This window comes from Nipponia nippon, unplaced genomic scaffold (assembly GCF_047370975.1).
Source record: "Nipponia nippon isolate SJK-2023a ecotype South Korea unplaced genomic scaffold, ASM4737097v1 scaffold_6, whole genome shotgun sequence".
Taxonomy (NCBI): domain Eukaryota; kingdom Metazoa; phylum Chordata; class Aves; order Pelecaniformes; family Threskiornithidae; genus Nipponia; species Nipponia nippon.
In genome coordinates this window covers 36,385,973-36,398,587 of record NW_028262380.1, presented here as the reverse complement: position 1 = coordinate 36,398,587, position 12,615 = coordinate 36,385,973, and the positions used below count along the sequence as shown (strand labels likewise).

Here is a 12,615-nt window from a genome sequence, read left to right as displayed (position 1 = left end):
CCGAGGCCTGGGTGGGGAGGCAGGGGAGAAAAGCGGCGGGGCGCAGGGCTCCTCTGGCGGTCACAAGCGGCGGGAGGAAGGAGAAGGCGCTTGCGGGAGGGGCCTGCCCGCCTCCAGTGCTCACGCATCATTTTAAAATGGAGGGCCGAGGTTTTTCCCAGGGCCCAAGCATATCCAAGGTGTGCGCTGTGCAGCAGCGTATTAGGATTTCAGTGTTCCGTAGGAATTCACCTGACCGTTGCTCTCCCGGCCATTTTTTTCCCCACAAACCACATTACAACCCTCCCCCGCCAGCTGGTCTTCTCCATGAATGGACGCTGTGTACGTAAAACAGGCCAAAACATAGCTTGTCTCACATTTCCTACCTATCCAGAAAAACAAGTGAGCAGGACCATTGCTGTAACAATAACCTGACATCCAGCATCCAAAACTCAGAGCAGTTAGATTCAAAACATACAAAAATATTACTTGCTATAATGGTGTGCCAAAAAGAGAAGTAGGAACTTGTAATTCCAGATCTCTGGCGTTTAGTCACTCCATGTAGTTGTTAATAGGAGGCTTAGCCCTTTGTCAGCAACAGTCTTACTAGTTGGAGGGGCCCTTTTCATGCCACACCTCTTATCCACAGGTAAAGGTGTTCTTCCAAGTGACCTGCTGCTGCCCCCCCCCCCCCCTTTTTCCAACCCAATAAGTTAAAACACAGTAAAATATCACTTTAGGATTAAAAGTGGAGTGGTCTCTTTCTACTTGGAGTTTGCTGGTCATTTAGCAGTCCATGAGCCAAAGGTAACAAGCAGTAGTACAGACTACATACAGCACAGCTTTGTTTCTGTAGCAATAGGTGGCTCTTCCCGAAAGCTTTCTTTGATAGGATTGGTTAAGAACAAACTCCAGAGAGCTCCAGCTCTCAGCCATCTCCCATAGAAGAGGTGTGGTGACACTTCACTGTCTTTCCAAGCAGCATACGCACATATTTGAATAGGGTATTCAATAAGTGACAAAAAAATTAGTTTAAGGTTCCTTCAGCAGGGAAGGAATGTATAGAGGAACATACAAAATTACTGAAAAAGAAGAAAAGTCTACCATGACTAGGAACAGAAGTGTGCTTATTATTTCACAGTAACATCCGGACAGCTCTAAACATTAACTTGGTGGTGATGCTTCATCTACCATGGTCTGATAAATCTGCCCACAAAATCTTCCATACTATACTGCTGATTAAAGCCAGATGCATGGTATAAGGGGGGGAAAGGGGAGGAATGATGACAACACAGAAAGGACAGCCACCACCACCCAAAAGCAGCGTAAGAGTTTTGAGTGAAATCTAGAGTTTCCTTAAAGTTGTTTATGATGGTAAGAACACTACCTAACCATGAGAAACCATACTGAAGACAAAAATAAAGATTGGTGGTGGTGGTGGTGTTTAAATATACTGATGAAGCAAGTTACATACAACAGCATCCCTTTCTTACAGATACTGGCCAAAAACTTACACACAGATGTCAGACCAAAGCAGAAAGTTACCTTCCAAAAAGTAAAGTGTCAACAACCAGCATTTATCCTCTATTTCGCATGTTTGTAGCGGAGGATTTTTACAGCTTGTCAGAGTTACCAAATTATGCCTTGGCTTGTTAGTCAGCAGCATCTTTCCTTGATAAAGAAACACTTCATTGAGTTGAAATGCAGAAATATTTATTTTGGTTTCCTTCATTGGTTTTGAAAATTTTTTTTGGTTTTATAAAACATAGAAATAACCAACACTAAGCAAACATTTGAATTCCAATGTAACAAACTACTGCTCTAACAGTTGACTTGGATTTGTGTACCTTCATTGCACACATGTATGAAATTATGCTACAGAGTAGTGCATTACAATCACACACAAATCTTAGTGCAAACCTTGTTGTGCTTGTATTTTACATATATCCATGTTTTCAAAGAACAGCAATGAACGCTAATGCAAAACCAACTCTGCAAAAGACTTATGCTGTAATAAGGCTTATTTCTGCTGATTTCTCAAACAAAAGGTAACTAGTTATTTCGTAATTTATGCAGGAATTAGGTTTTTATCCCTGAACAAATACCTATCCTGTGCCAACACACAGTTCTGTTGGCATATTTAAATACTGCCAATTGCTGCAAAGCATCAGGCAAAAACATTCTACCTGACCTATTTTGCTATTCAGTGAAGAATATTCAGTGGCTCATACATAAAGCACAGAAAACTGAGAGGTTACGTCAGAAGCTCTTCTGCTTAGAGGACCTGGCACATTTAAAAAAAATGCATTTTAAATACACATTCATTACAGGGAAACAAGTGGCTAGTACAGGTGCAATGTTTACCTGACTGTTAGCATAGCCCAACCTCCTGAATGGTTTTGGTTTTAGGTCTCTAGTGTTCTTGTCAGAGTTAGGATCTGTTCATTTACAGGGCTGTCATCACTCTGGATTTGTGTTAAGGTAGCAAAGGCTACGCTTGCTGAATTAACTGCATCCACACTTTTGGTGCGGAACCATCACATGCAGACTTACTCTGAGGAACTTGTATTCATCAGTCTCCTTTGCATGGAGTTCTGACTTCTACCTTATAAAAGTAGATCTCAGACCCAGCTGCACATATAGAAGGGAGAAAACACTCAGGTGCCTTGCCCCAGTTAATATTAGGACTAATGCAAGATGCAATACCAGCTATACAACTGTAGATGGTTTTTTTGGTGGTTGTTTTTTTTTGTTTTGTTTTTTTTTCTGAACAGATTAAAGTAATCCTTCTGAGGATGCAAGATACTTTAGAGGCATTTTCAAACCTGCCAAATCCTTTGTGGAATTGACAACTGCAAAATACGCTGCAGACAGCAAACATGCTGGCAATAAAACCTTAGCTCCTTGGTGAAGGAGAGTCCCATTTTTGGCCAAGGAAGTCTTAAATAACTTACATATAGTTACCATTTATAGTTAAGGCTCTTTTTGGAAATTGTAGGTCACCATAAAAACAGTATGCAACACAACTTGACAGTAAGGCAGTGTTCCATTTCTTCAATGTTCCTATGGCAAGTACCCATTTTTGTACAAGTTAATGATTGCACAGTTTCCTTCCCTATGTTTGCTGTAGTCAAATTACAGATATGAAGGCCAACAGTAGACAGACGTGTGCCACTTTCCTCATCCCATTCTCAGTTACATTTTGGCATTAGCATAGAGTTCCTCTATCTGTGACTGGAAATATTTTCGCAGTTCTGGTCTCTTCGCCTTCAGCGTTGGTGTCAGCAGGCCGTTTTCAATAGAAAACATTTCAGCGTGCATGACAATGTCTTTGACCTGGAAAATAAAACAGTTCCAAGGAATGCAGCTTGGCTAGTAATAGACAAGGCTATTGAAAAGATTGCTCATACATCATAACAAAGCCCATCACTTTAAAGATTTGAGATGCAAATTAAAATCAGTTTCTGCAGAGTCATATTATATTGGTATTGAGAAGTTTAAAGAATTAGGTGTTCAGTTATCTTTAGCATCTTACCTGTTCAAATGACTTCAAACCAGATTCTTTCCCAATCCTCACCATGTCTTCCAGAATGTATTTTTTGAGGTCCTGTGGATACAGGAATACACTGTATAGCTTGAAACAGTTGATGCAGAACAGCTAACTGCTTAGTTAGATATGACTCACCTTGTTTTTGCATAGCTCTTCATATGAGCCTTCAAATCCCTTTTTCTTGGCCCAGTTGCGCAAAGTCTCAGGATCAGGTACCACAATAGCTACTAAGAAGGCCTAAAGAGGAATTTTTGTCAAGCTTTTTTTCTTTTCTTTTTATAAAGTCAAGACTTTAGTTCCTACACATTTCTTACTAGTCAAGGTTAGGTTTTGGACAGCAGTTCTGATCCTGCTGTAAAATCAGCAGCTTTCTGCTACTTGAACACAGGAGTGCAGTTCAGAAGCTTGCACTTAAAGAGAATTACTCTTGTTAAGACCCACATTTCAATTTACACTTGCAAAAACATGGACAACTTGGGTTTTATTTTCCTGGCACACTGTTGGCAACTTACATACAGTCATTAATACTCAGTTAAATTAATCCAGCCCTACTACCAGGTCTGAAACTAAATCCAGAAACATGTTATATAACTGCTGGAGTTGAAACTGCATTCAGAACCAAAATGTGTCATGTTAAAAAAAATTTTAATATTTCAGTCCCAAAGTTGGGGGGGCGGGAGAGAGAGAAGGATAACTCTTTTCTGCAGTCTCCTCGTGCATTCATTTTTAAAATTACCTGAAGAATGCTTACCTGCAAGCTCTCTCCATGGACAAACACCTGTGCAAGTGCTTCACATCTCAGATACACATTTTCTATTTTCTCTGGTGCTATGTACTCTCCCTGGGCTAGTTTAAATATGTGTTTTTTCCGGTCAATGATCTTCAATGTACCATTCTGTTGACAGAAATAGCTTCCACTCAGAAGAGGCACTTGAAGTGAAAAACCAATCTATACAGTTTAAGCATGCCACATGAGATGACATAATGTACCAGAATTAAAACAGACAAACAAGAGTTTGTTTCTATGTATTTCAACTTCAGATATTACTGTGCAACTTTTGTTAAGCTTTCAACAACAGACCAGAAGTGCTATTGCCTGAATTCTGGTTTAATACAAGCTTAAATGCTGTGAGTGATCCAAGACAGTTTATTCATTTAAGTTAGATTACGTAATACAGTAAAATAGTGTTAGAGCCAGAGTACTGTCGAACTAACATTAAACGAAAATAGGCTCCACACCCATCTAACCTAAACTAGGGAAAGCCTTAGGATTGGCACTGCTAATACTTTTTTTAGCCCCAGGCTCACAGATTTACCTACAACAGTAATTATCCTCCTCCTAAAATTACTTGCCTTTCACCTAATTCATTGTGTTTAATACCAAATATTTTCTATTTTATTAGTTAAATTACTGCTAGTAACTACAAAAGTACATTTCAGCTATATAAGTCAACTTACTGGTAGCCATTTCCCAATATCTCCTGTATGAAGCCAGCCATCTTTGTCCAGAGCTTCTGCTGTTTTTTCTGGATCTTTCAAATAGCCACGAAATACGTTTGGCCCTTTCACACACACCTGAAAACAGCCATTTGTGAATGTATGCTACTATGAAGGGAAGTTCACAAACACTATTTGCAATGAACAGTTCTTAATAACCCCCACTAAAAAGACAAGGTGAAGTTTATGCATTAGTACAGAAATCTCTACTCATGGTTTTTGGAGACGTAACATTTTCCATTAGTATAAAGTATAATAAGAAGCAATTGGAAGCATCTGTTCTCTTCCAGTCTAGCAGAAGTGTTCCTACCTGCTATTTGAATAATCTGAATTTAATCAGAGGAAAATTAATTTTTATTTATCTGAAGAAATTCTGCTGGATCCAGAAATATTACCTTTCAGCCTGGCAACATGTTTGTTTCAGCTTTGGTAAACAGCAGGGGCATTGTGCTAAAACTAGTGATGAAAAAGCTGTATATCAAGCAATCACATGTTTGTTGTCCAAAAGTAAGGCAGTTAATACCTTAGGGCTTAGAGCACTCAAGACTTCTCTACAAGAGAAGCAATTTCTTTAAATTGAAGGTTGTCTGGATCTGCGTACCAAGTAGAAAACTAAGAACAACTTCTCTGGATATAACCAGATGTGTGGGCATTATTAGGATCAAAAAACATGCTTACAAGGTATGAGAAAAGGACCAACAAAATTAGAGGTTTATCAGTGAAGAGGCTGCCAGAGAATCAGGTCAGACCTTACAAGCTAAATTAAAACAATTAGTAGACTATCTGTCAGCAAGAGAACATAAAAGTAAAGCAACTAGTCAGGAACATGGAGTAGAGCCTGAAGTATCCAGAGATTATCCCAGATTTGACTATTTTCTTCTCAATATCACACTCAAGGTTGTTTAAGTTTTCTTCTGGTGGGGAGAAGGGGGACACAGGACAGGACTCTTGTTATTTAAGGATCAGCAGGACAATAAAATACCTCCTTAGAAATGAGGACAAGATAGGTAAGGTAAACAAGACTGAAGCAAAACTTAAAGGTGCCCACTGCACGCAATTGCTGGGGAATCAGGAGTCCAGAAAACCCTGAAAGCTCTACACAAGAGTCCTCAGAAGCAACAAAGGATTCAAACCATCACACCAGCTTGGGAGCTGCTTGGCATGCGTGGATGACAGGAGACAATAAGAAGAGTCTGGTCTGGGCAATACTATCAGGACTCTAGAACAAATCTAGAAGAATGGGATAGAAAATCCATTTTTTAGTTAAGGCCAAACAGATGATAAATATCAATAAGGGCTGATAAAATACTAGGCCAACTATTAGTCTAGGGGACTAGTACAATTATAAAATGGGCAAGGAACTGGCTAAAGAATCTTCAGGCATTAATATCAATTCTCAGACTAGAAGAAATTACTAATGTAGTTCAGAGACCAATTCTTGAAAGATTCTTCCCAAGTATTTTCAGTGCTTACCTCGGCATAAAATATAGGCATACTGGTGAACTACAATACAATGAACAGGAGATGTTGTCAATAGGAGGGAGATCAGAGTATTAGTGAGGGTTCTGATGACCTTGTAGAGACAGTACCAAACTTGTGACCAAACCAAGGTCATGTTTTAAAAACTAAGTCATTTCTTTTATAAAACAGAGCTTATCTGGAAGGATATGGGTAGAGGAGAACTCTATGTCCCAGTCAAGCCAAAGGCTGACTGATGAAACGTTTCATTTTTCATGGCTCCTACAATCACAGGATGACAGCAGGTGACAGCTTTTCCCAGTAGAGACAGCAAACCATTTATCTGTATCCTGCTAACTGGCACTAAGACCTCATCTGCATATAAGCATATATAACTATTCACAAATTTATCTCTCGTGAACATGGATAACTGGCAAAAGTAAAAAGCAAGGCTGACAGAATGGAGACTATCGAAAGCCTACTCTCAGAAAGGAGGACTAGGAGTGTTTAATCCAGCTGAAGAGCAGACAGACAATGGGGAGGAAGATCTATTTTAGGCAAAGGATGAGACTCAATTCTATAGCTATGGGCTTCAGTTCTGTGGAACTAGTTGCAACACTATTTGTTAAATTCGGAATAGTTCACACTGAGGAAGTTAGGACTGAAAGACTAAGATGGTACCTGATATATTAAGGGGCTACCATATTTATTCAAGTCCAAAGTAGCTCCTAATGCAGCAAACTTTCACAGTAAGTGCAAGCAAAACATTTTTAGAAGTTTTTTAAAAAACTACTTACCTGTTTCTTATGACAATTTATACTCAGTTCCTCTAGCAGACCAATCTTTAAAAGCATATTTAAAGTGAAGCAAAAATTGCTGCTGAATACTAAACATGGGGTCATATGCAAGACAGGAAAGAATCTTGACATTGCTCTCCACTTGTAGTTTCCCACCACCAAGCCCAACTAAATCCTTAAGTATTTCTGGGAATTAAAGCCCAATGATTTGTCTCTAGTCTCATACAAATTACAACCAAAACAAATAAAGATCATGTATTGTTTGCAGTCACAAATTAGTTACTTGCTTTATCTACTTTTTATTTATCCATTTCTCACCCCCCCCAACTGCCCCCAAGGCCTCTGAAAAGCGTATGAAATACACCACAGTAAATTTGCTTTCAGGGTTTAGGGAAAAACTAAATCACTACATGGACATCTGTTCTAAGTCTATACAGAAAATTCAAGCTGTATGTATTTTACTTCGAAAAATATTGAAAAAGATAGCATATAGCATTACATACAAAGCTGAGTCCTCAAAGTGCAATTTCTAAAACATACATGTTCAATTTGTGCAGGCTGCAAAAAAGTTCAGAAGAACGTGCAGGCAGTTTTCACAAACCATTAGCAGCTTTCATGGCATTTTATCTCCATTTCTCTTGATGGTGTTTCAGCCACTTTAAATTACCTCATCTGACACATCACATGCTGGGTAGCAAGCTACATGCATCAGCTGTTCTCCAGCACTTGGCAGTGGAGGGGAAGCCCTCTGCTAGCATTTACTGAAGGATAAATGCAGTACGAGATAGCTAGCTTCTCAGCTATCCCACAGCTGGAAGATGGCACATTGGTCATACAACCATAAATACATAGTAATCTGTTATCCCACAGTAAGCTGCTTTTTCTCCCCTCTAATATACTATTTGCTGTTTTGCTTCTGTGAATCGTTAGCTGACATTGCATGCAGGCAAGGCAGGTGTCTGATTTTAGGTAGCAGGCCATGTTTAGCACTTTTACTAAACTCAGACAGTTACTTGTTACTTTAGGAACAAAAAACATTTTCCAAGATATCATAAGAGGCTTTTATTGACCTTTTGAAATTACTTACCTCACCCTCTCCTTTGGCAGCTAAGTAATTCATTTCTTGTACATCAACAAGCTTGATGATACTGCATGGCATGGGTGCTCCAACATGACCTATTAAATAGAGTAACACTTCAATAGACTAAAAAGCAGTTCAAACAGGTTCTTAAAGCTATAAGCTGGTTACATGCTAAAGTAAAAAAAAAAGATAGAAAAGTCATTTTGGTAATGTACTACACCAATACCACTATAGTAATAGCTTAAATTTGCTGGGACTGAAACATTAAGTTCTCAGATATCCCTAGAATGTTACAAGCTGAACCATGTACTCGGGCTTGCTTTTTCTAATAATCAGGATCCCCACACTACGGACATATTTAAGTAGCAAGAGTCCCACTGTAGTTTCAGTTATCAGTATGATTTCAGTTAGGGAGCTAGAGATGTAACAGCTGACAGAAATGCAGACTGTTCCAACACCAAAAAATGCCATTTAAGTTTCCAGCACTGTGTTTATACACAGCAGATTCCTATTCTGTAAAAATTACAAGGGTTGATACTCTGATCTCCCCTCTTCTAAATCCACTTCAACTTACAAGGACAAAACCTAGTAAAAGTTTGGATTACTGAACATTCCTAGCTATTTAGTGGCAGAAACTTCAAGGAATCCCTTCAAAACTTTTTCATTTCACTTGAACAGAATCTTATGCTTTATGATCAGTGTACTGAAGACTAATGTGATCAGGGACCTCTGTAGCATCCTGAAATTTAATAGACAGGCAGACCATTAAACACCATACCTGCTGTCCAGTCGCCAGGCACTGACAGTGAGCATCCAGCTGTGCATTCAGTCTGTCCATAACCTTCATAGAACTAGAACATGAAACCAAAAAGATTATTTAAAATTCTTAATTTCATTTTAATGAAGAATCTGTATGTTGAAAAGTAATATTTTGCTTCTTTTTCTAGTTGTTTAAGTTTGAATTTAGCAAAATCCTCAGCATCTTCTAAAAAGAATATTGCTGAATTAGAGATTTAGCACAATACACAATTTTAAGTGCTAATATTCCACCTTCACTTCCAATATTTACTCAAAGTTTCACTCAATCTCACATGCTATGTGACACCTGTATAGATCAAACCAGAACACAACAGGGGGAGCAAGAGGAAGAAACTAAGAACAGTGGCACTAGCAACGACTTCATTCACATCATTTAAGGACAGGTTTGTCCAGGATGGCTAGGAATGGAATCCCTATACCCCATCATAGCTCTGATTATTACATACAAGACAGGCTTCCCTCTTCTGTGCAGAATGCATTGCTACACCAGCACACTACTGAAGAACTTCAAGAAGTTACAGAAGCCTCACATTTTACAGTGTTTTTGTGTTTTCTATCCTTAAAATTTATTTCAACACATTTGTTCCATCCTGTGTCACTGTTATTCAAATTTTACCTCAAAAAGCACATAGTTTGAAGAGGCTCTGAAGATAAATGCAATGTGTGCAATCTGATTCTCCCCAGTCTCATCTTCAAAGCCACACCACCACAATATCATCACGTTGATTAGATTCTCTACAGTAGTTACTAATACTTCCGAAAGCAAGGCAAGTCCCAGAAACTTAATCCAAGAACAGTAATTATTGCTTACGGCAGCCCCCAAAAATCTTTCCCTTAAGACAGTTCAGCTGGTTACTTCAGTTACAATAAAGACTTTGGGATGAATACAGAAATCTCAGGGGACAGAGAGAAACTCTGGAAAGGAGTACACACTTGTCTAGTCTCAAAGAAGAATGCCAGAAAGTTAACCATATAATCGGACTACTAGAAATGCTCTAACATCAAAGCTGGAATGAGGTACTAAAAATCTTTGGTTTAGGATTAAGGCCAGGAAACTCACCTGACAGCCAAGAGCTGCTCTCAGAAAGGTCAGTACACTTGCAGATACAGGTGCTGCTCCTGTGATCATGAGCCTTACTTTTCCTCCCAAACTTGCCTACAACAGACACAAGATACTGTGGACACCAAAAGCATTTTAGAGAAGTTTCCAGAGTCTTTTTCCATCCCACCCTCAGCCACTGGTTCACCTACAGTGCCACCCACAAGTGTTAGAGATTAAAGCTTAGTCTCCTATTGCAAGCTGTCTTTCTTGCAGTGTTTTTAATCTCATTAATGGCTGGAAGAAACAGTATCTCAAACATACAGTATCTACAAAGACTATGCTGTAGTGTCACTGCAATGCACACTTGGCCAAAAGTCTAAAAAAGCTTAAGTCACGGCCTTACAGCGATGGCTATTTTTAACTGCCTTCTATCAGCTTCTCATGCATCCTGAAGGCTATAAAAGGGAGCCACAGGGGCATGTTGTACAACCAAGGTCAGGGCTGTAGCAAGTAAGTGCCAGATATAATAGCAGGCATAACTTAGTGACCAACAGTGAGGAGACAGTAGGGGCTACAGGTGGCACTAAGTCACATTTAGTATTCCTCCTTCAGAATGACGGTGTTTGCTTTCAAAGTGGTAAGAGAAGCACTAGACTGTTTTAGAGAAACCTCCCTAATACAGTTACATATTATTAGAACAAAGGGAATTGAAAAATGCAGTTGGAAATAAGACAGTTGTGTTTTTTATTCTGAGTAACCAGGTAGTCTTTAATCAGTGATGAAAGCCATACCAGATTATAACCATTCCTATGAAATTCAGCAATTGCAAACTGATGCCTACAAACTAGTAAGTAGATAGGATAGTGATGCTTCACACTTCCAGTATTGAAAACACATGCCAAACTGCTGTTCTGTAACACAGTAGGCACATTTGGAGCTCTGTTCTCAAAATAATCATGAGCAAATACATAGCATAATAAAAAAGTTCCAATATCCACCATACAAAGACTCAGAGGCTTTCAAGCATACCTGTATTTTACGGAAGACGACTTTATCCCAGAAACTGTTATTTCTAACTATACCACTTCTGAGTTCTGCTTCTTTCCTCTTGGAAGCAAAATCCAGCATCCACCTCTTTAATGAAGTATCTGCCTGTCCAAAAATCTATTAAGAAAAATGATTTGTGGTTAGAAGCCTCACAGACTACCATCCCCTTTCTTACAGAAACATGCATAGAGACTCTTAACAGTGAAAACCAAATAAATTAAGCAACCTTTATTGGTAACCATCTTAATTCTGGTAAGAAATACTTGTGGATTTTGATTTTGGCCTTTTTACCTCAGTTCAAGAGATATCCACCAAAATTAGCACTTAATTCTTGTTTCCATTCAACTGGGTGATGCTTTTTCAATGTATAATTTCTTCATTAAAATGTATGTATGAAAGTGGGTGTTTTCCTTTTCTATTCCAATTTGATCAAAAGCTGAATTAAGTATAATCCTCGGCATATTCTAAAGAGCACACCATCATAATATGTTAAGTAACACAGGGTTTTCTGAGGAAATGCAGATCCCTTCAGAAATACCAGAGATCTGTCTTGCATATGTAAACTTGCTTTTTGTATCACTTTTCAAAGGCTCCTTCTGGTTGTTCTCAGCAAGTCAGAGCAGACTCAACAGCAGACCACAGATCAGTATATTCACTTGGAAAGAGGCAGATCCAGCAGCTCTTCAGCATTAGCTTCCCCACCACCACCCAATTTCCAACTTAACTTCCCATGCTAGGCTACTGCAAGGCTGGGTGAGGTTGAAACAGTGCCATAGAAGCGTGAAATTCTCAGGCACCAGAGTCAACAAGCAAGATGACATCAGGAAAGAAGAGAGTCCCAAGCTTTGGCTCTGTTTCTCAAATTCCAGTACAGAATGTGTAAGCAGAATGAGGGGCTACGTTTTAAGCACCACAGGCAGGGCTTAGAATTTCCTTCCCTCCAGATGTATCTGAGTTGCACTATTTGTTCCTGGGGCCAAACAGAACCTTGTATTACTTGCTGTTCCTCTAGTCTCATGATTAGAGCAGTGTCCTAGCTAAGACAGCATAGACAGATCTGTCATTTCTTCAGCAGTCACAGAACTCCTTGTTGTATCCTTGAACTCCTCTAGCTGTATCCTAAGAAGAGTCAGTCATCCACATGCAAAAGGATGATTTAAAATCTTAAGTTCAAGAACGAAAGAATCTACTTCTGGATTCCCACCTCAGATGATCCTAGGCAGGCTAGTAGAAAGCACAGGAGAGACTGGGGCTGCTGACACACCCTCTCCCCAGCACTCCAGACTGACTGCTTTATAGTTCTCCCTGCTAGAACATGCTGGCTGGAACTTGCATGTGTCTGTGC

At 39.2% G+C, this 12,615-nt stretch overlaps 1 protein-coding gene across 3 annotated transcripts in view; it reads right to left on the bottom strand.

Moving 5' to 3' along the window:
- Window positions 1-1,675: 1,675 nt before the first annotated feature.
- ACSL1 (acyl-CoA synthetase long chain family member 1) overlaps window positions 1,676-12,615 on the bottom strand; it is a 48,559-nt gene continuing 37,619 nt past the window's right edge. For all 3 annotated transcript variants that reach the window (XM_087737809.1, XM_087737807.1, XM_087737808.1), the window contains exons 13-21: window positions 11,253-11,387; window positions 10,242-10,337; window positions 9,141-9,213; window positions 8,369-8,457; window positions 4,988-5,104; window positions 4,281-4,424; window positions 3,665-3,766; window positions 3,515-3,586; window positions 1,676-3,315 (exon numbers count right to left, since the gene is read on the bottom strand). In XM_087737809.1, the coding sequence (XP_087593935.1) occupies window positions 3,175-3,315; window positions 3,515-3,586; window positions 3,665-3,766; window positions 4,281-4,424; window positions 4,988-5,104; window positions 8,369-8,457; window positions 9,141-9,213; window positions 10,242-10,337; window positions 11,253-11,387 (969 nt within the window). In that variant the 3' untranslated portion in view covers window positions 1,676-3,174. The remainder of the gene's footprint in view (window positions 3,316-3,514; window positions 3,587-3,664; window positions 3,767-4,280; window positions 4,425-4,987; window positions 5,105-8,368; window positions 8,458-9,140; window positions 9,214-10,241; window positions 10,338-11,252; window positions 11,388-12,615) is intronic.